General features: G+C 39.8%; 1 protein-coding gene across 8 annotated transcripts in view; it reads left to right on the top strand.

Annotated features, from left to right (window-relative positions):
- Nucleotides 1-27,258, top strand: part of foxj3 (forkhead box J3) — a 79,434-nt gene extending 52,176 nt beyond the window's left edge. Inside the window, exons 7-12 of one of the 8 annotated variants that reach the window (XM_055659096.1) lie at nt 490-730; nt 1,844-2,146; nt 4,030-4,131; nt 5,099-5,290; nt 8,363-8,467; nt 19,209-27,258. In XM_055659096.1, coding sequence (XP_055515071.1) covers nt 490-730; nt 1,844-2,146; nt 4,030-4,131; nt 5,099-5,290; nt 8,363-8,467; nt 19,209-19,339 — 1,074 coding nt within the window. In that variant the 3' untranslated portion in view covers nt 19,340-27,258. Of the gene's footprint in view, nt 1-489; nt 731-1,843; nt 2,147-4,029; nt 4,132-5,098; nt 5,291-8,362; nt 8,914-19,205 lie in introns of those variants that run through there. The other 7 variants (XM_055659095.1, XM_055659100.1, XM_055659101.1 and 4 more) reach the window with 7 other exon arrangements.

The raw sequence follows: 27,258 nt of genomic DNA, 5'->3' as shown, positions 1-27,258 counted from the left end.
GCCCCTTGAAATTCCATTTCAAATGTGAAATCCAACTTCAAATGAAAGTACTATTTTCATTTATGAAAGGAACTAAATAAATTAGACGTTTATTTAAAAACTTATTTTTTTTTAATGTGGTGTAAATGAACTCATCATGCTAGAAATTCTGAAGTAATGCAGACCAGGCTACTGACCTGGATGAGAACAATAGATTAACATCATTGATGAGAGCCGTATCAAGTTCATTTTAAAAAAAAAAAGCTTCACAAACACTAACGCTAATACTGACATAACCAGTTGCGTGGTTTTATTTGACATGATTTGCAGCATGGTTAAATACTCCTGGAGTATTCCTGCTGTTTAAAGTCATGTGATTGCAAGATCTTTTTTTTTATATATAGTCCAACCATTTCACTCCTATTTGTAGTTGTGCATAATGAGAGTTTTTGATTGGTATATTACTTTGTGGTTTCGGCATTCAAAAGCTGCTTTTATGCATTTGTACAGGTGACAAATCGAGCAGATTCAGTGTCACAGAATCTAACGTCACAACAGCAGCAGCAGCAGCAACAACAGCAGCAGCAGCAGCAGCAGCAGCAACAACAGCAGCAGCAGCAGCAGCAGCAACAATACAGCATGCCCGAGAGGGATTCTAAACCACCCTTCTCAGAATACAACTTTGAAGATCTGAGTGCCTCCTTCCGTAGCCTTTACAAATCGGTCTTTGAGCAGTCTCTCAGCCAGCAGGGTGAGTATGGATTCTGTCTCACATGCTTCACATCTTCTCTATTAAACCTTAAAATATTCTTGTTACTTTGAAGGTTTTGTCTGTTAAGTTGTGGTACCATTAACAGTTGAAAATCTTTTTAAACAGGTATTAAAATGTTATCTGTTATACATTTGCTATTATTTGGAAAAGAGAGGTGAATGATATGCAATGTGGTTAGGCTTTGGAAGGGCACATTTTGTGTTTGTTCAAATCTATATCATGGTTTAGAGCCACATTCTTTTCAGGGCAGTATTATCTGTGGAATCTGATTTATCTTGTCTCAATTTTACCTAATCTTGAAAAACTACCCGTGTATATTTTTGAGTCTTCCTTCAGCTGTGAAAACCTGATTTACTTCTTCCTTTTACTCTCCCACAAAGTGAGAAGAAGAATGGCATGGAGAAACAGTCAGCTGTTAATGTGACATATACAAGACAGGATACTATTAAATTAAGTATACAGCGAATAAGGCGAAAACTGGTCCTTTAGTACTGTTTTTCCTTCTGGGGAAGAGGAACCAGCCATGGTGATGTGATTGTTATCAGGAGTTTGTTGTGTGGCAAATTGCAGCTGTTTACAATTCATTCTAACTGGTATGAAGTTTCCTGTAAAGAGCTTGGACTTCATGTAAATTACTATTCTGCCACATTGCTATTCGTTGACACTATATTTCCATTTGAGGTCAAAGTTTTACTTTAAACAAAATGTACCATCACTTTAGCTTAATCATACAACTATCTGTTTTTTTCCTATTGAAATCAGTTGGTTGCAAGAATACCACATTCATGCAAATTGTCCTTTCTTCACGTACATCATTGTATATGTTTCCCAAATCTGACTCATTGACTCCCAGAACCTTAGTCCTGTGAACGCATTGCCTTCCATCTGACGGAGGCACATTTAAAATACAAACCTAGAATTCAGCAAACATTTTTCATCTTGAAATGTCATATGTGTGATGGACAGTGGTAGAATTTTTCAGATTTGTGATTAATTTTTCTTGCCTATGAATATTATCAAACAGGGAAGATTATTTTATTGTTAAGACATAAAGATTATTATTTCACTAATATAATATCAAACCTCTTTTAGGGATGATCAACCTGCCTTCTGAGGCTTCACAGCCAACCCACACATCTTGTTCCTACCAGCATTCTCCCAACAGTACTGTCAGCACCCATCCGCACAGTGGACAGAACAGCCTGTCCAACAGCCATGCAAGTAGCCTTGGAGGCGGTGGGGGAGGGCCACAGGTGCAACTGCCGCAACATCAGATCCACCCGCAGCACGCACATCACCAACACCATCAACATCCACAGCATCAGCCGAATCAGCAACACCATCAGCAGCACCACCACCACCACCAACAGCAACAACACATGGCCTGTAATATCGGTGAGTCCATTTTCCTTAACTTTGCACTGCAATTTCAGGATAATCTTAATTATATGGCAGCACGGAGGCGCAGTGGTAGATTTGCTGCCTAGTAAACAGCGCAAGGGAACCAGGTTTGAACCTGACGACAGGTGTTTGTACGGCATTTGTACGTTCTCCCTGTGACCTGGTTTCCTCCCACATTCCAGAGGCATACAGGTTTGTAGATTGGCTTGATATAATTGTAAATTGTCCCTAGTGTGTGAGTGTGTGGGATAGTGTAAGTGTGCAGGGATAGCTGGTTGGTGCAGACAAGATGGTCCTATAGGCCTGTTTCCGCCCTGTATCTCTAAACTAAACAAAACCATTGTCTTTTGGAAGAGTAAAGAATGGGACCACATTTGGATTCTTCCCAGCCCTTTGCCTCCTCCTAGGGGGAAGAAAATGCATTAAAATGCAGTTTCTCAGGAAGACTATCTAGAGAAGAATGAATTATGCCTGAATATCCTTATGCCAAACAATCACATGCAACCTCTGTGAGATCCGAAGTAAAGTTGTTCCTCTCCATTTTCCCTTAATCTTTTGTCCCTTCCTTTACCCACCAACCCACAACCAAAATCTAGCTAGAATGTATCTGATTTGGCAGCTGTCCTGCCGTCATAAAACTGTTTAGACCCACTTTCTAGAGACTTTGGGGAAAATAGGCTGGTGCTCCAGTTCTGTACAGTTTGTCATGCCATATTTCAGAAAATTTAGTCTCGGGCTCTATCTGCCCCCTCAAATGGATGTTAACAAAATATTATAATGCCTCACTATGAAAACTTGTGTTAGAATCCCTGTTGTTCTGATTAATTAATATTTTTCCAGCGTTGCTTACATAAAGCTTACCTGATTATTGGCGTTGAAGAAAGTTTTCTGCATGCTAATTAGCTGCTGTGTTTCCAACAACAGCGATGAGACTTCCTAATTACTACTTTGATTGTAAACTGTTTTGGGACATCCTGAAAGGGCATGAAAGATTATTTCTAAAATTTGTCATCGTACTTGCTCACACCTTTGACCACAAGGTCAGTCAATATTTTATTGGATTTGTGCACAAACAGGGATTTGGTCCCATTGTTAATCAAACCATTACATTTAATGATGTACCATTGACTGGATTGTGAATAGTAGGAAGACAATTGGCATTCGTAACAGTTGTGCTTCTGTAACTGGAACTGATGATAAATTGGCTGTTCAAACAACTTGTAATATAATTGTAAACAAATTATAATATAATTTAGAGAGTTATTTTTTTCAAGACACTTAATTTCAGGTTCTGTGATCCTGGGCCTATTGATTTAATTCTGCTCACTGCCAATCACTGATAGTGGTGGGGACAATTTAGTGAATATTGTTTTACATCTTGCTGCAACCAGATACACCACGCTGAAGATGTTGGTTAAAGCCCCCCCTAAAATATCAAGGATTTAAATTCTATTGTACAGATGTTTTGTTGGAAGCATTAAGCAAACAAGTCATTGTGTTTGATAATATTTGAAATGAGAACAGAAGTAGGTCAATAAACATATTGTATTCGTTAAAATCATTACTGGTGCTCTGCCTTAAGATCGTTTTCCATTCCAAGTGTCACATTCCTGATTCCCTTGTTAAAAATCTGTAGCCTTGAATAAATGCAGCTGTTGAATATTTACAGCACTCTAAGATGTGAATTCCTGACATTTACAATCCTTGTAAAACAATCAAATTATGTTTGTGCTCAAATCTACACGAACAGTGAACTAATTAAGTTGATAAAATGTTGACAGAGAGAATGGCTTTGATTTTTCAGAGCAATGTTACTAATCATATTTAGCTTGAACCCTTGTTGTTCTAATGCTCTGATGGGTTTATGACTGTTGTAGGCATCCCTTCTGATTGGTGCATGAATCTGGATACTCTGAAGGAGAGTTTCCGTATTGCTAGCAGTTTCAATTGGTCTGACGTGGATCTCTCCCAGTTCCAAGGTAAGTCATTGGTAATGTGGACCATGGGCCAAATGGAGCTGTCCAAGGTGCAGCTGCTTCCTGTAAGCAGATAGTTCAAAATGAAGACCTGCCAATTAAAAAATATAACAAAACCCAGAGGTTCTGTAGAACTCCTTAGGCCTACACAATGTTATAGTTGGGCGCATTGTACATTAGGGCACATTCTTTTAGCTGTGGGTGGTTAAGGCATAGTTGTTTTGGCTATAATGTTATACAATTTGAGTATTGCAATAAGTTGTAGGGAAGAAATATTTTATGGTAAAGTCTCACTTGTGAATGTAATCTTGCAAGTACACATTTAGTTCTGGTCTCTGGGGTATGCTGGAGTAACTCAGTGGGACAGGCAGCATCTCTGGAGAGAAGGAATGGGTGACGTTTTGGGTCGAGACCTTTCTTCAGTCTGATGGATTTATGACTGTTGTAGCCTTTCCTTCTGATTAGTGCATGAATGTGGACACAATGAAGGAGAGTTTCCGTATTGCTAGCAGTTTCTCCCTCAGTTCCAAGGTAAGTAATTCAGTCTGAAGAAGGGTCTCAACCCGAAACGTCCTTCTCCAGAGATGCCTCCTGCCCCGCTGAGTTACTCTAGCATTTTGTGTCTACCTTCAATTTAAACCAGCATCTGCAGTTCTTTCCTACACACTAGTTCTGGTCTCTCAGGCTCTGAAATTATTGGGTTAATCTGTTTGTCAAAATGACCACACATTCAAAAACCAACCTGTTCCTGTGCACACAAATTTGGCTGATAGCCTTCTTCCTCAATGTGTGTAACTGAATTAGGGATGAGCATTTTAATTTTAATTTTGTTTTGTTAAACCTTTTGTTTATGTTGCTATAATTTTCTTTGGATACCTGCTTTGCCTCTCAGGCTGTGGACCCATTGGTTCTTTAGCCTCGTGTTTCCCTGGTTTTCTCCTTAATGCTCTGTCGTGCCTTTTATCCGCAGGTCTGATGGAGAGTATGAAACAGGCGGACCTCAATAACTGGTCACTCGATCCCGTTCAGTTTGCGGACTTGTGTTCTTCCCTAAACCAGTTCTTCACACAAACTGGTCTGATCCAGTCACAAGGGAACATGCAGCCCTCTGTTTGTCACAACACAATGCATACGCAGAAACCAAACCAGCACATCAGTACAGGTATAGACTCCAAACAAGTAGAGCTAGTTACAACTTTTTAATTTAGCGATAAGGTATTCACACGGTGAAGCTTTAAAAGATGGTTAACCTTTTGTTTGTTAGGCCATGGCAATTCAGTAAATTGTTGTACAGAGTTCGCCCACAGCAGAAAAATTGCAAAGCAGGCCACCTTTGCTTTAAATTTCTGTTCACCTTTTATACGTTTTGATTATTTTGGAAGGACAGGGAAAGCAGCCATCATTGTTGTGCAAAGGATACGAGTTTGGTTTTATCAGCCTCTGAATATCACTCATGCAAACTTTACTTCATCCTTGAAACCAAGTTAGCAGGACTATCAATATGCCCTAGGTTAACTTTAACACGGTGCTTCTGTTTGGTTCTCGATATGAATGAAAAGAGAGTGTGGTGAAAATGAACTCAACTTGCAAAAAAAAAACACAACCAGATTTTCAATCTGGTTTCTAATGATTTGAGGTCAACAGTTTTAGTGAAGCAACAAAATAGAAATCTGGAAAGTGCCACACATTACATTACTTGTTAACAACATGCTTGCAATTCAGCTGAACTTGCTGACGCTCTTCCTTACTCTCTAACTTCTAACCTACCATTTATGTTTACAGCTTTCTGCTATCCAAGTTTAGCACCTACTGATTGTAACTGCTTTTGAAATTAACTGCTTTTATTTTAATTGTTAACAGCTTCTCTGCTCTGTTTCCATTGACCAACATTCTTTTAATTCTTGCAGGTTCCTCCAAGCTTAACGTCCCACAGTTTTGCTTCCTATTTTTGGCCGTTTTGTGTGTTCCTTTCACCGCTCATCTGCCCTTCAGTAGCTCACACTTTGTGTTTGCAGCTGTTTCGTGGCTTTTTCATTCCACTGCCCATTGCTTTCTAATTACTTCTGACAGCTTTTCTGCTTTCAGTTTACTTCTGACGGCTTTCGTTTATGGGCTTTGCTTTGTAGGCAACTGCTTTCTCCTTTCCCAATGAACTATTTGCCGACGGGTTTCATGGCTATTATTTCCTATGTTGTTCTAAACTTTCAAAATTAATGATGTAGTACAACACGGCATGGATAATCTGTCCACTAAGAGGCCAAAAAGATAATCTACAAAAAAAGGAGTTAAATCTCAGTATTTTAAATTGGTACATTTTGATGCCTCACTTGTTAACAGCTTCTCTGCTCTGTTTCCATTGACCAACATTCTTTTAATTTAAGTACCCGTGTCATGTACACCCCCTTCAATTCCCTGTATGGTCTTAGCCGAAGAGAGAATGCTATAATTGGCTTCAATATACTACAGGTCTAGAAATAAAATTAATTTAAGAATTCTGAAAGAAACTCCACTTGTCTACTGACCACAATATCACTGAGTTATTGAGCATGTAGGGAGTGAGAGAGAGAGGGTGGGATTGGGTGTGGATGTGGTGCAGTTGAATTGCTGACTGCTCCTCACACACATGAGCAATGAATGAGCACGCTGGTGCATTACTATTGGGCTAATTGCTTTGTCTGCACGCAAGTGATATTTGGCTTGACTTGTGATTCAGTCATCCACAAGATGTGAGTATGGATCTGTGTCCTGAATTGTTATCCCTCCCTATAGGTAATTGTCCCACAACTTCCCTGCAACCTATTCTCTCATATATGGCCATTAACATCCCCGCAGATTCTCCTGTCACCATCTCTGTGCTATGCCTATTTGGTTGCTATAAGTTACCCCAACAGTCAGCAAATTATTGGGATATCGGTAGAACTCGTATGGTGATGGAGAACTCAACAACGTACCTCGGTGACTGCCAATCACCACCCCCCCCCCGGACACTTATTATTATTTATTCAAATCGTTTGCTATGTCGCTCTTCAAGGGAGATGCTAAATGCATTTTGTTGTCTCTGTACTGTACACTGACAATGACAATTAAAATTGAATCTGAATCTGAATCTGAACAGCAAAATGTAACTGCACTGACGACACTGTGGATTAGAATTGATCCCAAGTTGCTGGAGTTGTGAAGCAGGTACACCTACCTGCAGCACCACTGCACACTTGCCCTCACTCAGCCCCTTGTCTACATTCCTGAAACAAAACATGTACGTTATTTCAGAATCCAAAAGAGCACTCGCTCTGTGGTTGACATTGGGTTCCGTGAAACAAGATTGCCATGAGCCTAGTGGAAGTGACTCGAGTATTTTTTTTAAATATATAGAAATACAGTAGTTTAAGTAGAAATGTTGAAGGACATTTATTTCTTTGATCTTTTCTAAAGAAACCATTTGCTTTAAATTGAGAAATAAGTTTGGTGTTGGGATATGGAATGCTTGTCTTGTTTCGGTTTTACTCTTGGGTATACCAACAAACCAAGAGCAGAGTAGAGCTATATCCTGAGGAGCTTGAATTCATCATCTCTGTTGCATTCTCCCACGGGTCATGTGTGTAACCTTTGCAATTTGAGAGGCACACATCAAAGTGTTTGAGTATAATTTTGACATTTGGAGCGGAATTGAATCAGACTAAACTTATTTCACAAGGACCTCTTAAATCTCGGAGGAGACTCTGACCTGCTGGTAAGATCGCAATGACGCGCAGGCACGAAGATGAAAGTGCAGCACATTTCTTGTGTATTTTTGGTTTGAATCTTATTCCAAATTTAAAACCAACTCGTATGTGATAGAAATAAGCAAAAAGTATTGGGATTAATCTGGTTCGTCAGCGGAACGGTAAAGTAATATTTTTAATCATCACATTTTGTGTTGCATCGGAAAAAACGAATGAATTACTATTTTAGAGTCGCATTAATTAGTCTTCCCAAACAAAGCGACCAGAAAGAAAACCTTTAGTTGCTCTCCAGCTTGTCTTCCAGAAAGAAATGTAATTGTTATAGGTGATTAGAAATAACACGCAAGTCTTCAGTTCTTTATTTCCTTAAACTGCTCTTCTTTTAAGGATCAGGTCTTGTATATATTCATTTGGATCTGACCATGATGCTGGCTCTGGTTGTTTCAGACTGTTGGTGTGTTTATTTGCACTGAAGTGGTGATTTCTCACTGCTGCACCACTTTCTCACACAGGAAGCTTGTACATTGACTCCAGACAAAACCTTCCTGCTTCAATGATGGGGCCCCCTGGGTACCCCCATCTCCCACCTCTCAGTACCCCAGGACCAGCCATGACAGGTAATTGCCCCGTATTAACCGCTTATGCCTGGGCCAACTACCTACCCTATTCTTTTCCTCCCTTCTTACCCTTTGACCTGCATGTTGTATGCATGTCTGGGATCCTGGGTGCATTTTACCTGCATGTGTCTATTGAAGACAAATGGTTAGAAACGGGAATGGATTTGCAGTCAATTTGATTTTACACCCTTAAACATGGGAGGCACTTCTGACAATATAAGTTCATTTTGCTCATTGATTAATTTGTTAATGCCATGTTGATGCGACTCTTTTGTAGCCTCTGCTTCAAGGATGGAACATTGTTATTCACATCCCACTGTACTTCCCAATTTATTGTTTTCTATACCATCATGAAGAACCACCTAGAAGACAAATGTACCATTTCCCCCCTCCACAGTAAAATCACATGAATCGTTAATAAAAGATCTCAAGCTTCCCCACTTTGACATCTCTCATCTCCTCAGTTTACAGATGGATCATAGAATCTCAGAAAATATACAACGCAGGATGAGATATGTTGCTTTAGGTCGAAAGAAAGCTAATGCTGCTTAGCAGCTTCGGATCTGTAATCCAAGCAGGTTGCAGTTCTCAAGTGCACATCCAAGGACTTATTAAATATTAAGGATTGAATCCTCCTGTAACTTTTCAGAACCTGAGGCTGGGTGAAAATATTTTTGTTTCCATGAACAAATTATGTTGAGTTTTGATCACTCATTAAGGGAAATGTCCTCCCTGTGTTATTTCATCTAGGCGCCTTTTATTGTACACATCTCATTTAAATCATAGAATCTCCCCTCAGCCTCTTCGGTTCCATGTAAAACATCCTTTAACTTATCCAATCTTTTATCTCCAATTTAAAATATTCCAGTCCTGGCAACATCCTCTTCTGCACACTCACATCTTTCCTGTAAAATGGTGAATGACTAGAAGTGCACACCTTACATGAGCTGTGGCCTAACGAAACAAATTTAGCATAACTTCCTTGTCCCTGTAATCTGCTAAGAAAGGAAAATGTCCCATATGTTCTTAAAACAACTTTCGATCAGTCTTTTTTAAGGATCCATAAAATACACTCCCATCGCTACACATCTGTCAATATCTTCTCATCTATTTGAGTTTCCTTGTCATGTGAACCGTCCAAAACTAAGTACAGGTACTTTACATTGTCTGGAAGAAATTATCTTTGTCACTTTTCATCCCTCCTGACCAGACCATCTATCATCCTGCAGTCTAAAGCTTTCTCGTTCTCGTGAACTACTTGTGAAAAGATTTTGTTTTTCTATCATTTGCAAATTCTTTACAATGCTCCCATTTACATCCAAATCATTAATATCTACTTATAAATATAATGGACCCAGAACTGAGCTCTGGACTACCCGGATTAAAACAGCCCTGCGGATGCAAAACCTCTCGACCATTAATTACCCCTTTCTTTTCAACCTCTGATGTAACGTTTAATCCAATTTGCACCCTCTTAGTAATTCCATAAATTTTTACTGACCAGCCTGTTGTGTGGAACTTGTCCACACTTTGCAAAATGCATTGTAGACCATGTCAAATGAAAATTAAAATAAAAACTGCAAGTGGAAATCTGGAACAAAAAGAGAAAATGCTGGAAGCACTCAGCAGATTAGGCAGCATCTGTGGGAAGAGACACCGTTAACCTTTCAGAGGGTCGGTCTGAAATGTTAACTCTGCTTCTCTTTCCACAGCTGCTGCTTGACCTGCTAGATCACATCAAATAGGCCTTTTTACCTCCTCAAAAAAATTGTGTTCAGGTTAGTCCCTTGACAAATTCATGCCGATTATCCTTAATAATCTGTGTCTTCCTAAAAGAAGTTTTAAAATATCCCTTCAAATTGATTTAATTAATCTTTTCACCAAATGAATTCACATTTGATATCACCCTCAACAATAATATTTTCCTGGAGATTTAATTGATCAATTTATTTACATATTTATCCAGTTTCTTTCCCAACCTTTCCTTTGTCTCATTTGAGCAAAACGTTCTCAACTGAACTAAGAATCGGCTTGGCGCTTGGCTTTATACATGCAAATCCATTTTACCATAATAATCTTTTTTAATTGTGGATTTTCATCCAAGAACTTAATGCATTTGCTGCCAATGTGTTAATAAACAAAGAAGATATTCCTTCTATGATTGGATAGTTGGAGTAAAATGCTTTACCTCGTGCAATTTGCATGTTTTGCAGCCTGAAGAAATGTAGAGCAACAGTTCTGCTGTTTGCGATGCTTAGGATGTACCATCCTGTCTGGGATCGATATTTCAGGAGCAAAGAGTGTAAATCAGTTTTGTTATGAATAAATGCATTCCCGTTATATTTCCTGGTTTAAACCTTAGCAAATCAAATGAGCAAGATCAAAAAGCCATCCGTGGAACTCAAGCTGCTTCAACTACATGGGGTTAGTTTCTTCAGAACAGTATTTTTTAGGAAACTCACAAGGCCAGGCAGTATCTGGAGGGAATGGACAGGCAACGTTTCGAGTCATAACTCTTCTTCAGGTGGAGTGGGTTGTGTGTTCGGGGGGTGATTAACTCGCAATTCAAGTGAATGCAGGTTGAAGGAAAATAGATCACTGGAAGATGGGCATTATAAGCAGACAAGTTGTGCAGACGAACACCAGGAGATAGTTCAAGACAGCATAGTTCTTAGAGGTTCTGGAATTGTTTTGTGGTTGCAGACATTGTCTTCCCCCTGCCAGTTTCAAGGACATCACTGAGAGACTGCAGAAAATTTGGGAGAGGAAATTTGGTCGGTGCCAAAAGTAAAACATTTAATGAAATCTTGCAAGCAGAATTTAAGGAGTTGGGAAAGAGATTAAGAAGCAGAACAAGAGTTGTAATTTAGACACATAATTTAGACACAAAATGTTGAAGTAACTCAGCGGGACAGGCAGCATCTTTGCAGAGAAAGAATTGGTGACGTCATCCATTTCTTCTCTCCAGAGATACTGCCTGTCCCGCTGAGTTATTCCAGCATTTTGTGTCTATTTTCAATTTAAACCAGCATCTGCAGTTCTTTCCTAAAAGAAGAGTTGTAATTTGGTCTTTTGGAGGGTAGTGGAGGGTAGTGCCGATGACAGTGTGGCCAGGGTGAATGAGCAAGAGGAAAGGTTTTTGATTTTTTAGGACTTTGTGGCAAATTCTGGGGAATGTGAAAACCAGGTAGATCAAAGTGGTTGCACCTCAACACGACACGTCCTGCGAGTGCTGTTCAGGCAGATTTTATGCATTTGACATGGTTCAGAAGGTAGAAGAATGGATCTGAAAATATAAGTAAGGAATTAGATGAGTGAGTTTGGAAGGCAGAGCAAATAAAGCATGTAAAATCAACAAGGGAGAGTCTGGCTACACTTTGCAGTATCTGTAAAAGTGAGGAGTTTGGTGCAAGCAGAATAGTTGAGTGCACTGATTGAAATGTGAAAATATAACATTGCAAGTGCGATGGAAACTTGATTTAAAGAAGGGTGGAAATAACAAGCTACTTTGGTTAGGGAGTTTTCAAATGCAAAGGAAGGGAAAAGCATTCTATCTAAGGGAAAGGCAACATGTGTTCAAGAAACTATCACAGCCCAGAGAAGGGATAGTATGTTAGAAAGATCATCAAATGAGACTTTATGAATCAAAATTTTTAAAAAAAAACAGCAAATGGGCAGTCGCACTGTTTGGATTGTATTTTAGATCTCCAAATGATCAAGGGAAATTGGTCGGCAATATTGCAGGCAAATGTATAAAGTCTGAAGAAGAGTCCCGACCCATATCTCACCTGTGCACATCTTCCAGAGATGCTGCCTGACCCGCTGTGTTACCCCAGCACTCTGTCTGTTTTTGCATACGTGTCGAAGTGTGCAATGGGCATACAATGCTAATAATTGAGACGGAGGAGCGAGGTGTGGAATTTAATTGCACAAGTAGTAATTACGATACAGTAATTATAAAAAGCGCATCAGGCAAAGAATTTCAATCAAGACATTCTTTCTTTGCCTTTATCTATAAAGCCCAGAAGATGAAGTGGTAAAATTCTGCTTTGAGACGTATGGAATGAGGTTGGACAGATGGGAGAGCATTTCAGTGTTACTGATAATAATTCAGTTTGATTTAGCATAGTTATTTGAAAGGACAAAGATAAAATAGGTGCACAGATTTTAAATTGGAGCATTGCCAATTTTGCTAGGCTGATTTAATAAAAGTGGAGTAAAGCTAGTTACTTGTTTCTAAAGAATCCTGGAGCAAAATGTTTGTGGTAAAGGAGAAGGCCAGTACCACTGAATCAAAGGTTCCTTGGAATACAAGATCATTGGGGTAGTGGGGTTGGATAAGGAACAAAGGGGAAGGTTTGTGACACCATCTTAGAGAACTTACTGCTACAGAAAGCTTGTACAGAGGGATCTTGGGGTACATCCAGCGATACACCGCTGTAGTGGACGGTAAAATACTTTCTACAGCGCATCTGTAGATGTTGGTGAGAGTTGTTGGGGACATACAGGACTTCCTATGCCTTCTAAGGACATGGAGGCATTGGTGTGCTCTCTTGGCCATTGCTTTGACATGGCTAGCCCACGGGACAAGTTGCAGGTAATATTTACTCCTAGGAACTTGAAGCTTTCAACCATCTTCACTTCAGCGCCAAAGTATATCAGGATATGTGTAACACTTTGCTTCCTGAAGCCCGCTGTGGTGCTGATCTGGAGTCCATTGACCTTGGAAGGGGGTAACAGTGCAGGATATGACATCAATGAAAATGATCCACACTAACTTTTAATGACATTCTAAATTTGTTGCCTTTGAAGTAAAAAATCTGCCATTCTGCTCACCCACGCTGTGAAACTTTAAGATCAAGGTCTTATTTTTCCCTGCTTCTGCCAGTGCTTTTCAGTTAGCAGAATAAGGAGTATACTTACCTCGAACTGTTTAACATCTGTTTGATGTTTCTTCCAGTTGGCAGCTTACTTAAGAAATCGTGTAACTCCATCTAACTCATACGGACTAAAGGGTCACATTGTGAATTGATGATCTGACTCTTTTGATTGCCCAAATCCTTTCATGATCTTTCATCAAGGCAAAAGAAAAGAATGTGATGGAATCATTTCTATCTGCCTGGATATGTGTAGCTCCAGCACTTAAAGCTCGACTCAATCCAAGAGCTCCCGTTCCCCCATCTAAAGTTCCTAAGTTCGTCGCCAACCTGACTTTAAAATGTATTGCTGTTCCTACATTGCTGCTGGGCCCAAATCTGAACCTCCTTACCTGACTACTGAGGGGATTTATTACAAATTCAAAGGAGTGACTCACCGCCAGTTTCTCAAGTACAGTTGGGGGACAAAAAGTATTCTGTCGTATCTAGGGATTCCCGCATTCGGTGAACAAATACAATAAATACCCTAGATTTCTGCAGGATTATTATGATTTGATCTTTGCAGCTGCGATGCGGGATGAAAACTTAAAAAAAATTCCATTGCATGCTTTAACATTTTCTCTTTCTAGCCTTACGGGAGCCTCTTGTGTAATGTGATATGTTCCTTTGACTTGCAGTGGAGAATACGTTCCATGCAAGTTCAGGGTGATTATTTAAGATATCTGTAGTAATGAAACTTTAGCTTTTAGCAGGGTATTTTTCAGAAGTTTGAAAGGTGCGTGAAAATTAGGAATGTAGCTGCTTTGATTGCCAGAGCTCTCAAGTTAATTGTGAAAGCAGAATCTAGTCGCTTTATAAATGGATGCATTTTGGGGGTGATGGGGTGAGATCTTGGCATGGGAACAAAGCAGATAACACAGAGCTATCATGCACATGACGTTCTTCACTATAAAATTCTGAGTAAAGAATTGTCCAATTTTTCCCTTTATACACTTTGGTGAAGTATTGAAAGAGCAAGGGGTATACATTTTAAATTTTATTGAGTTAAGATTAAGAGAAGTTGTGCATGATTTTCATACTTTAGTGGCTGTGGACAACATTTTACAGAAATATATAACAGTGGATAGAAGAAAAGGATTCAAAAGACAATTTGCATTTAATTCAAGAGATCGGCAGACATGAGGGGACAAATAGAATTGATTCTTTAGGTACAATGATATTTTCCAGTGCCTCAATTTACTTCCATAATCACACTTTATGATCACTACACCAGTTGCTCCTCAGGTTATCAGGTAGAGCATATCCAGTGACAATGAATTTTCCAAGTCGCATAGTCATTCTGTATGCAATCTCAAAAACAGATGCAGTACTATTTCCATATAGTTTCTGGCCTAGAATACAAAGTCAGAATCCCACTGTGTTGCTAGTTCCAATGAGTTGTGCTGGAGCCCGGTGTGTCATTTGATAGTTAGTTTGAACGTAAGCCAGTGCACGAGTTACTGAATAGCGATCAAGGCCGAGATTCCTGGAGGAGAAGGATTCCATATTAAGTTACCATTCTGTAGAGTCATAAAGTGTGGAAACGGGTCCTTCGGCCCAACTTGCCAACACCGACTAACAAGTCTCATCTGCACTAGTCCCACTGGCCTGCTTTTGGTCCAAATCCCTCTAAACCTGTCTTTTCCATGTACCTGTGTAACTGCTTGTTAAACATTGTGATAATCCCTGTTTCAACTACCTCCTCTGGCAGCTTGTTCCATACACCCACCACCCTTTGTGTGAAAAAGTTGCCCCTTAGGTTCCTGTTAAATGTTTTCCCCTTCACCTTAAATCTATATTCTCTGCATCTCGATTCCCCTACTCTGAGCAATAGACTTTGTGCATCTACCAGATCTATTCCTCTCATAATTGTATGCACCTGTATAAGATCACCCCTCATCCTCCTGCACTCCAAGGAAGAAGAGTCCTAGCCTGCTCAACCTCTCCCTAGAGCTCACACCCTCGAGTCCTGGTAATATCCTTGTAAATCTTCCCTGCACCCTTTCCAACTTGACAGCATCCTTCCTATAAATTGAGATGAATATTCTAAGGTGGGATAAATGGGACCCTGGACATAGAAGATTAAAAAAAAACGAGAGCTGCTGTTCCAACTTGGTCAACTGCTGCAATGATGCTAGAATCTCCTCGTAGTAAGTCATTGTAGTAAGATAGCTTGTCAATACATTGATCATGTCAGCATTGATTTGGACAGCCTTCTCTTACAGAATGCATCTCGGGGGGGGGGGGGGGAGAAGAAATTAATAAGAGAGAGAAATAAAAACAAAATGCTGGAACTACTTTGCAGGCCATACAGCCTCTCTAGAAAGTGAAACAGAATTTAACTTTCAGATCTATGCAAGGTCATTAACCTGAAGCATTAACTGTTTTTACGTCTACAAATGCTACCTGGTCTGCTGATTTTTTTTTTCCAGCATTTTGGTTTTTTTTCTGACTTCCTGTATCTGCAATTAGAATATAGACCAAAGAAAAGCCCAGCACAGGAGCAGGTCTGCTCCACCATGCCTGCACTGACCATGATGTCAGTATAACTCATCTCAACTATCTGCACATGGTCCGTATCCCTCCAATTCCCCGCCTGTTCATGTGCCAATCTAAATGTCTCTTACCCACAGCTATTGTATCTGTCTGCCACCTCCACTAGCAGTTCCAGGCACATACCACTGACCTGCCTAGCACATTTCCTTTAAACTTTCCCCCCTCACTTTAAACCTATTTACTTTAGTATTTGCCATTTCCAGTCTGAGGACAAAGATTCTGACTATCTACCCTATCTATGTCTGTCATTTTACATACTTCTGACAACCCTTAGCCACTGACGCTTCAGAGAAAATACTCCATGCTTGTACTAACTCTCCATATAACTAATACACTCCAATCCAGGCAACATCTTGGTGAATATCTTCTCCACCCTTTCCAAAGACCCCACATCCTGCCTATAGTGTGAAAAGCAGAAGTGCACAAAATACCCAGTGGCCGACCAAGCGTTTTCTATAGCTGCCTGCCACCTTTCATACCCAATGTGTTGTCCGATGAAGGCAAGCATGCCATATGCCTTCTTTACCAGCCTGTGTACTTGCATTCCACTCTCCGGGAACATCTCTCCACATCAATGCATGAGAGGATCCTGCCATTTACTGTGTACTTTCCTCCTGTATTTGACTCCTGTTTTTGCACTTATATTACCTGCTCATTACCTAGTATTACTGATTATTATTAATTTACTGTATTATTGATTATTGTATGTATTTGTGTGTGTTTTGCATTAATGGGCCTGGAAAGCTGCAGCAAGGAAGAATTTAATTTTACTGTTGCCGATGCATATGACAATAAACGCTCTTGACTTGAGCCAAAATGCATAACCTCACACCTGCCATTTATCTGCCGATATTTCCAACTTATCTGGCCTGTTGTATCCTTTGATAACCTTCCCTATGATCCACCAATCTTCCAATTTTTGTGTGCTCTGTAAATTTACAAAATGGACTACTTATGTTTTGACCGAAGATAGACACAAAATACTGCAGTAATACTGCGGGACAGGCAACATCTCTGGAGATAAGGAATGGGTGACGTTTTGGGTTGTGACCCTTCTTCAGACAGGTCTTCCTTGACCTGTAACGTCACCTATTCCCTCTCACGAGCGATGCGGCCTGTCCCACTGAGTTACTCCCAGCATTTTGTCTCTATCTTCGGAGTAAACCAGCATCTGCAGTTCATTCCTACACATACTTATGTTTTGATCCAACTTATTTATTATAAACAACAGGTCCAAATTCTGATCTTTGCAAACACTACTAGTCAGAGACTTCCAGCCAGAAAAAACACCCTTCCATTACTACCTTCTATCGTTTATGCCTAAGCTCATTTTATTTGTCTTGTCATCCATATCCTTATGAAAGCTGATGTGATGCACCCATTAAGAGCCTCGCCCACTGCCATGGCTCCACGCAGACAATCCCTCCTTTTCCCTTGAGTGGACCTATCCCTATTCCTGCCTGCCCTCTTGCTCCTCACATGCAGGTCTTGGCCAGATAACAACGGAGTTCTAGCCCTGAGATACATTTGTAACTAGAACAGTCCACGAGTCTGAATTGCAGCCTGTGGCAGCGTATTTGAGTCAACATATAGGACAACCATCGGCAACATGTCGTTACACCAGGGTGTTTAACTCAACCATTCAAATATTGCCGCTAACTGAGTTCCCACACGACAGGAGATGCTTGCAGCCCCACAGCAGCCAGCAAATCCATCCCACCAGTCCCCCAAATAATGATTCATTTGTACATTCTGTGCACGTCAGGCGCTCATTACCTGGGGAGGGCAGGTACGTGTAAAGTGGCTTGGGATTCTCATTAATCCTACTCGACAAGGTCATTTTGTAGCCCATTATAACCTTCTGCCTTCCTTGTTTAAACTCTTTCCTACTTCATTTATATTCAGTGGGGGCCTTGTTTAATTTTTGCATTTGGAAAAAGGATTCTGTTTTTCTATATAAAAAAGGAAACAAATCTTGGAGTAAGTCTCCTGCTCTGACTTTCTTTTAATGGGCTGCGTATAATCACAGTGTAGCAACCTCGACTACCGTGAACTGCTAATAATAGTCTGCTATGAACAAGCATGTAAGAACTTGCCTGACACATCCTTCCCTTAAACTGGAGCTGCAAGGTCAAATACAACACAATGTAGTTAAAGCTGACTTGGATGCCATGCCAGGTGCCATGGCTGATATACCCACGATTCTCAGGAACTGAGTCTTGTTATTCATTTTCAACCAGAGACACGAGAATCTGGAGCAAATGGCAAACTGCTGGAGAAGCACGGTGGGTTGAGCAGCAAACGTGGAGTCAACAGTATGGTTGACGTTTCCGGTTGAGGCCCTACATCAGGACTGAGAGTATAGATGGGAGATAACCAATTTAAGAGGTCTAAGAGATCCAGATGCAGGGTCTACACCTAAAGTGTCTATAGTTGCTGCTTGACGTACTGAATACCAACAGCTGTTCATCATTTTTGGCTAGATATCCAAGTTGGTTTGTGTAAAATATCTCACGGAAAAATGGCTTCACGACTTATGATGGTTAATTGATTAAATTAGTGTTTGCTGTGAGCAATCTGCTTGAAGCGTTTCTTAACCCTGCAGCTTGTCATCGCTCCAACTGTGTAAAAAAATTTAACTTTACTGTTTCCTCAGTAAAATTAAATATAAATAGTTTGGTTACACAAACACAAAATTTGGCCAGACACACAGTGCTGGAGCAACTCAGTGGGTCAGGCAGCATCTCTGAAGAACATGGATAGGTGATATCTCACCTTTCTTTTCGTTGTAAACTAATAATACTATGGATACAATAAACTAAACTAAACAGGGGCAGCACAGTGGCGCAGCAGTAGAGTTGCTGCCTCACAGCGCCAGAGTCCCGGGTTCGATCCTGACTATGGGTGCTTTCTGTAAGTAGTTTGTACGTTTTCCCTATGACCCGTGTGGGTTTTCTTCTGGTGCTCCGGTTTCCTCCCACTCTCCAAAGACGTACAGGTTTGTAGGTTAATTGGATTGAGCAAAATTGTTAATTGACCTTGGTGAGTAGGAAAGTGCTAGTGTACACGGACTCGGTGGATCGAAGAGCCTGTTCCTGACTATACTCAAGTCTAAAATTCTTGACCCGAATCGTCACCTATCCATCTTCTCTAGAGATACTGCCTGTCATTCTGCGTTGCTCCAGCACTGTGTGTCCCTTTGTGTAAACCAGCATCTGCAGTTCCTAGTTTCTACAAAGCTCAACCATTCCTGTGTTTTTGCCCAGCAGGCCACCATCCAGCAATGAACCAGCAACATATGATGTCGCCTTCCAGCTTTCCAATGCACAGATCGATGTCCCAACACCACAACCCTGCAGACGATATCCAGGATGACTTCGACTGGGATTCCATTGTCTAATTTGTCTTCATAAGGACAAGCCTGTCAATGTGACTCGGATGTTCTTTTAGCTTCTTGCTTATTTGTGTCGGCCATTGCTGGCCACAATCGCTGGACTGCTGTCTGGACACGCCCCCACCACCACTCTGCAAGAGAGCTGAACTTTTTTTTGAGAGGGGGTGGGGGGTGGGTGGGAAACATGCCCTCTGCTTGCAGTCACTATCGAAACGTGGAGATAGCTGCTGGCCCTCCTGAGTGGAGCAGCGACATCAAGCAATGAAGCTTTTTCTAACTCTGAACAGTTTTTTTTTTTTTAAATCAAAGGGATGTGTTAAAGGTTAATGTCTGAGCATTGTTCATCTGAATGATGTGGCTCGGATGTGATCTAAGGTTGTGTAAGGATGGTACATTCAGTGCAGTTTCTCTCCTTTGTGGGGTTTTTATTGGGGGGGGGAAACACTCCAATAGGAGGAAACACACATGGATAGGGGATCAGAAAGCTGGCTTCTAGATGGTCTCTTCGAGGGGAAGTCAGGGTTATTGTCAGTAGCTGGGAGGGGAATATTTTACAAAATGAGTTTCTTTTCAGAGAATTTTGTCTAAATACGGTGCTGCAGAGAAACCTCTCGATTTTTGTTGAAAATCCAGTTGCTGTAAACCAGGATTAGTATTGAAGACAATACTAGGGTGACTGGGGAAAGTGTTCTAACGCTTCAAAGATTGCATTGCTTTGGCATGCATTATCTTTGAGTCCCCAGCTTTTGTGCACACAACACCAGCTTCCAAGTCTGAACTATTGGGATTCTCCCCACAGATCCCACCCAGCCGCTCGTCACCACATCTCAAAAGGGTAGCACTAAATTCGGGTTTGCAGGTGCCACGTACCGAGTGTCGATGTGGTTTAAATCAGTATCCCAGTGATTAAATGTAGTAGTGTGATGGCTCTCTCTTTGATGGTGACTTTATCCAGCAGAGTATCCTGAGATGAATGTTTAGCCTCCTCCGGTGAGTTCGTAATCTTCAAGTCACAGTCATACAAACATGTGCAAGAGTGAAGCATAGACTATAGGGTGCATGCATGGCGAGAACTTGTGAACTGCTAACCATCCCTTTTCCTTTACCAAAACGTTACATGGTCACAGTAGGAGCGAAACTGGTTGCTGCCTCCCTCCTTCCCCTGCTGGCCAAGGGGGAAAGGGCTACAGCCCACCGTATCCCTTGGAGAGGTGATGCAGGGGAAGTATGTTAACCAATATTGCATTTGTCAGTTTTGCATGTTTAGTGGTGGATAGATGACAATTTCAATATTGGAATCCCATTCTGCTTTTAATACTTGTGTTACACTTTGTTTTCAATGAATTGGAGCTTTTTATATATGCACTTTCTGGAACTGTGCCTACTTGATTATTTCCACCTCCCTTTTATAAAGAAGAATCATCACACCAAGTAGTGCGTTCAGACTGCAATACTGATATGTGGATGCACAATCTTTCTTGGTTTACTTTTAAAATTGAGATTCAAGTCAAATCCATGCGAGTATCAACATTGGGGCAGTAGGAACTTTGTTGTAATTTAGTGAATGGGAGCTCCCAAGTACACTTGTTTTTGCTAGTGCATGGTTTTCTTTTGCCCTCCAGCTTCTCTTTCTTTCCCATAGTCTCATTTGCAGTTGAGGGATACTGTTCTCATTATTAAGACAGTGATGAAGTGTGTTTTTATCATGTTATATTTTGTCAGCTTGTTGATCCAGGAATAAACAATGTCAAAATAGACAGGGCTCACTGTTGCCCCAAACATGTCACCAGACACTGCTGGGAAATTATGACTTTCTAATGGCAGAAGTTTACCTACAGCTAAAGCTTGATTTAATAAATCTTTGTGGATGTATTAGATGCAAGACGGAGACTGTATAGTTTGTGAATACCTATAAGGTGCCTTCACTGACTAGAACATTGAACTATATGAGGAACAACGTGAATCTTAATGTCTACCACAGAGCAGGGAATTAACTTGGTTCATTAATTCTACCTTCCATATTCTTTTTTTTTCCTCTTTAGAAGTGTTGTGATTTCTTGGAAGTCATATTGCAAAAAAAAACTGGTTTAAAGCATTTTGCGTTTAAAATAATTCTGAATTTTGAATGAGGACATTTTTGCAGCCATAATGTAAGATGGAAGATTGGGATTGATGACAGCCGGTTTTTAAGATGAATTTTCCCCACAGTAAGTTAGTACTTCTGATTTGTGCTTAGTTGAAATATCTGCAATCCTTAATTTAAAATAATTTGGATTTTCTGTCTTGCTATTGGTTTACATGAAAAAGTTGTTGGTAGTGCAAGACAATTCCGTTAACAAGTCTTCTGGCTCTTGCTTGAATTTCAACTTCACCATTGCTTGCCTGCTGATTTTTAATCTCCACTCTTTTAATCCTCTCCCAGTCACAGAGTGGTAGGAGTTGGGGTTAACAATGTTTTAGACTTGTAGGTTGGTCAGGTCAAGATTGGTGTCAGTACTATATAATCAGGATTCAGCAGGTTTTTTTTGTTTTTGTTTTTTGCTAAAATGATTTACCTTTTCTCACATGACTACTGAATAAGCTGAAGAAAAAGGGGAAATTAAAATGCTAGAAATATGCAGCATTTCTGTCAGCCTCTGAATGGAAACGTAGGTTAATGTTCCATTTGCCATCCCTCACTAATTTCTTGTTCAATGGCAGATCCCACTTAAGCACTCTTTTAGTTTCACATGGGCCTTCACATTTTCTGTTTTTTTTTTTTTTTTTAATTGGTACTTAATGAGGTAAACCCAAGCAGTTTGAGTATTAACTGGAGATGTGAAATAAAATGTGAAGAAAATAAGGAACATTTCCTTAAGCTCTCAACCAACTGTGCTTGCTTGTTTCTCTTGTGTTGTGTGTCTGACCACTTCAGCTCATAGTTATTTATGAAAGCACAGTTTCACTGCCACAAGAAACTCTAAGCATTTCTAATTGGACTCTGCAGTCAAGATATTGATAATCGCACAATAATAGTTCGTCCCTCAACAACGCTAACACTAGACCTAAAGCACCATACTTTAAACAAATAATGGATACACTACAGGATAGTGATCAGAAGCATAAATCCTTTTTTCCCCCCAATTCTGACCCCCTTCTTTCTCCCCTCCCCACCCCAACTGCTGCCCTCACAGACACTGGAGGTGGCGTGGTTTGGAAGCATGGTAGTGGTAGAAATATGCAGTATTAAAACTGGCAATTTATTAAGCACAACTGCAACAAAATAGGCATTAAAATGTGTATTTCAGACCCAGATAGCATTTAGCACTTTAGCTTCAGGGTAAAGTTACTGAGTTTCCAGTAAATGATTAAAACAAAAATTGTCGGGATAACTAAATTGTATAAAGCTTGCTGTGATGTGGCAAGATGTACTGAAGTGGAGAAATCAGCTGGTGCACTTTTTATATTTAAAGTTAATGAAGGTTTTGGGAGGAGGGGAAAAGATTGATATGAATGTTTGCTTTGCAAAGGTCCATTAAACAAATCTCCCATTTTTGCGACTAAATAAGCTAAATTTATATGATATAAAATATATTACATGTATTACATGAATCCTGCATCCAACCCTTTCTCTGCTTGGTTTTGGTGCCTGTATTGTCAAGTTTTAGCTACTTTCTTAATTTTCTCTTAAAGATAATATTATTACAGCACAGAGTTTAGCAGAAGCGTTATCGGTGTACTTCGACAGATAAATTGAGTGGGACTAGAGCTTGATTCGTATCTTCGAGGGCTTAGAGTTTTTATAACAGCTGTCAAACTAAATCTTTTTGCCAAAGATTCTGAGCTATGTCCTGATTTGTAAATAAACCAGATTGGAGCATTTGTGTAACGTTCCGGACTTTATTAATTGCTGTTATGTTTGACAAGCCAAAATTTTGATAAGACGTTTTTTTAAAATAATAGTGCTATCAATCAGCCCAAAATACAATGCATGATAAAAGCAATGATACCACCTGGAGACAAGACGTACGTTGCAGACCATGTTGCAGGAAAATAGGACATCAAACTCAGCCCTTGGAGAGGACGTGTTAGTATGTTATTGAATAACTGAGGCACTTTTAATTATCCAGATCATAATCCTTACACAAGATATCTGACTTTTATATGTAATGTAAATCAGAAAATTGACTCTTTATACGATTTTGCATTTGATTTTGGTTGATAATGTTTGCATGATGTGGCAGGCACGAGCCAGAATTTTAACTTATTTTATTTTGTGTTCAGCTTTTTAAGACATTTCAACCCATTAAATAAGGCCCAAGTTTACAATGTATGTGCTTAAAGTTAGTTGTTCATTCAGAGTATATCGTTTTTGAAAAACATTGCTAATGCTTATGTCTGTGATTTTTGAAGGCATTTTAGAAAATAATGTAGTCCACATTCATCTTGCCTGCACGTGTGAATTAAGGTTCTGGTTTGTGGTAGGTCGATTGCGGGTCTTGGCTGACACTGCTGATTTATATTTGATGGGGTAGTGTTGGAACACAGAACAGTACAACACAGGATCAGGCCTTCAGCCTACGATGTCTGTGCAAGATACTTTTTAACAACTATTTCTCTCATGGCTGAAGCCAAGGTCAGCGAAATTTCCAGGACAGGTTAAAGCCCATTTGGAGTTTAAAAAAAAAAATGTCTCTGTGCTATTTTGAGGGAATGTGTCTGGAACTAAAATTAATTAATGATTTATTTCCCAGCAGATTTTAAACAATTGGTTCCTCCTTACTGTTACTGTTATTGCATTTTACAAATTTTAAATCTCAACTCTCTAAAATGTTCTCTTCTCTTGTGTACGACTTGAAACAATATGTAGCTTATTCCCATTTCACCATGCAGCTTCATCTCTGCACTGCCTTCTACACTCTTGCTCAACTCGTCTCTTCTCTTGCCCCGCTGGTACCATTAGTAATTCACCAGTTTTGTAGTTTCTGGAAAAAGTCGCTTTCATGAAAGAAATTGCAACTCTCTTAAGTAAAATCCTGGAACAGTGGAGTTAATATAGACTTCATAACTCCACTAAAGTACACATTTAACATGGAAAATATATACAACTACGCCGGGCACCTCAGTTCCTTGAATTCAGCAAAATGGAACTGTTTTAAAAAAAATGCCTTTTTATGCCGTCTGGGCAAGTTGTTATCTCAACTAATCCTGTTTGGATTTTAGATGAAATTAGTGAATCAGCCTGCAACAGCCCATCAGAGAGGAATTGATGTGTTCAATGGCTTTTGTATGTTCTTCCCCAGTCTCCATTTACCTCCACATCTCACTCAGGACCAGCAGAGTAAAGCCACTGGGTACCTTAACCCACTAGTGGATATGCTTTGCCCGATTTACGGGAGGCAAGAGCAAATACTCAAGAGACCTTGGGTGGTGCCTGATTTCTAACTGAACGAGTCACATCATTGGCTGGATCCCATTGTTTACAAATGTTGGCATACTTTAAAACCCCAGTTAGTTTATCTTTTTTAAAGGAAATTACATTAAAATGACCAATGTTGTGAATGTTTTTTTAAATATATATATATTTTTTGAAATTTAGCTTTTATGAGAAAGATGCCAGTTTAACCTGAATACTGCTGGATTGTTTAGTACATCCACTATTTTTAAAAAAAACATTTGAAAGTTGTAGAAGTATTCAAGATCTAGTAGTTTAAAAGTCTGTGCAAGAAAGAATTGATCAGCCCTCGATCAGTGTGCTTGAGTTGCGAAGTTAAGGGCTAAGTAACCCCTCTCCACATACAGTATAGATCTCCTTGGAAAATAATCAATTTATTTTGATGTCTGCACTGTTAAGAATTTTATTTCATGCATGTAGTGTTGCATTCTTGATGTTTTTAAAGAGAAAATTGCAAATAATTTCAGACAAAAAATATATTTACGGAATCTTCTAAGTAGCAGGAGGCAGCAGCAGCTCGTCAGAGAAACATTAATGCTGCACTATTCGACAGGCCTGCGATGTAATACAGTATGTAGGATTATAAATATTACTGACTACCTTTAAAAGGTGCATTCTATTTTTAATAAAACATTAATCACTGAAATTGAAACAAATATATAATATGTAAGTTAGCCTATACCCTTTTAAAGAAGTTTAATTGACTCTCGACAAAGATTGCCTTCCCTTAATAAAAGAATGTGTGGAAAATGCTCCACTTTGGTTCAGAGGAGAGCAATGGTGTCAAAGGCAGGAATGTGGGCGTGATAATCTAGAACCAAGATTCTGGGTCCTGACGCTCAGACTCGCTTGTCGTGGTGGCATTAGTGCAGCCATTCCTCGGGCAACAGGTAGTGAGGTCAGAAGGGAGTGAGAGGGGAAAATGTAAATCATTTTGGGTTTGATGTTGGGACGCAGGTGGCGTGGCCAACGGGACCTTCGGGAAAACAAAAGGAGATAATAAAATGATTAACTTAAATGCAGTAACTTTTCTGAGACTGAGTGTTGCTCAAGATCTGTGACTCGGGAGAGCCGATCTGTACGAAAGCCATTAAAAAGCAAAGTCTTGAAAGTAGGAATAGCGAGAGACTCCACGTGTTCACTTTCACAGAAGAATGAAGTCAATTTTAAAGGAAAGTGTTTGTTGCAGTTTGCATTAACAGCTGGCAGAATCACTACATTAGTGGATTTCTGCAGTCAAGGGGCACAGCTTTGATGTGTAGTAAGTGGGTGGGAGCACTATTGTGCAAGGAAGGTGATGGCTGCTGGTAAAGGAATGTTTCCTGTGTGAAATCAAAAATAGATTATTCATTTACAGTACTATGGATAAAAGCAGGGATCCTACTTTTCAGATAGGGCAAACCTTATTCTTCTCCCCTAGTTTGCACTTGAGTTGAAACGTTCTGAAGGTGTTAGTTAGTAAGGTTGGATTTCTCTGTTCCAAAAATCCTGATGAATGCATTTTTTTTAAATGACCTGTTGTATATTTAAATCGGTAAAAAAAAATTGTCCTCTGGCACCTCTACAGTTGAGACGCATCATTCAGAGTTTGGAATGAACTTTGTTCACAGTGTGTGGAACCCAGCAGTGATTGCTGTTGTGACGACAGAGGGCTGTGATCCCTCTGAGGATTTTATTTTTCATTTTTGACTGTTGTAAATGTATTTTTAAACTTTGTAGCTGTCTCGGGCAGCATGGCCAGATTTCTTGCAGTAACCAAATGATTTCCCCCCCTCCAAAAAATCAATTACAATTTGAATTTCCTAATAATTGCACATTAAAGACTTGGACAGAAACCATTTTCTTCATGAGGTTTTCTTGGAACAGGAGTCTGAACCTCTTTGGAGTTGGCTTATCTCCCCTTGAATGCACTGCCATTGTCTTACACGAAAGCTCCCTCTGTGTTTGCAGCAAAGAGGACACGTTGGCAGTTTTGGAATATGGCTACAATACAAGCAGGAGGAATATCGACCTCCAACGTAACAAAAGCAATGTTGGCTTTTGTGGCACATTAAAACAAAATGGAAAAAAAAAGTGTTGTGGTGTTGATGTGCTTAATTGTAAATATATTTGTCTTTGAAATTGTCCTTTTATTTTTTTGGGGTGGGATGGGGGACAAGATAGAGACCAGGGTTTTATTCTATGAAAGGAATACAGAGTATTTTGATATTGTGCATTCCAAGGGTGATGTGTACATATCTATGATGTATATAATGATAACATCACTATCAATTTGTGCAGCACTAGCTCCTCTCTGTACTGCTGTTCCACAGTCAGTGTTTCAGTGTTTGTATTTTTTGTTACTGCACGTTTTATTAATCCTAGCTGAAAGAAAAATGCACAACTATCCTTTGTATCAGTTTAATGCTGTAAAATACTACCAAATGTCATTAGTTGTTGCTGCCAGTCGTGATATGCATGGATGGCACTTATAATAAATGCTGTAGCTTCA

This window comes from Leucoraja erinacea, chromosome 30, assembly GCF_028641065.1.
Source record: "Leucoraja erinacea ecotype New England chromosome 30, Leri_hhj_1, whole genome shotgun sequence".
NCBI lineage: Eukaryota > Metazoa > Chordata > Chondrichthyes > Rajiformes > Rajidae > Leucoraja > Leucoraja erinaceus.
Note: the sequence above shows the minus strand (reverse complement) of the source record. Positions and strands in the feature narration are given on the sequence as shown.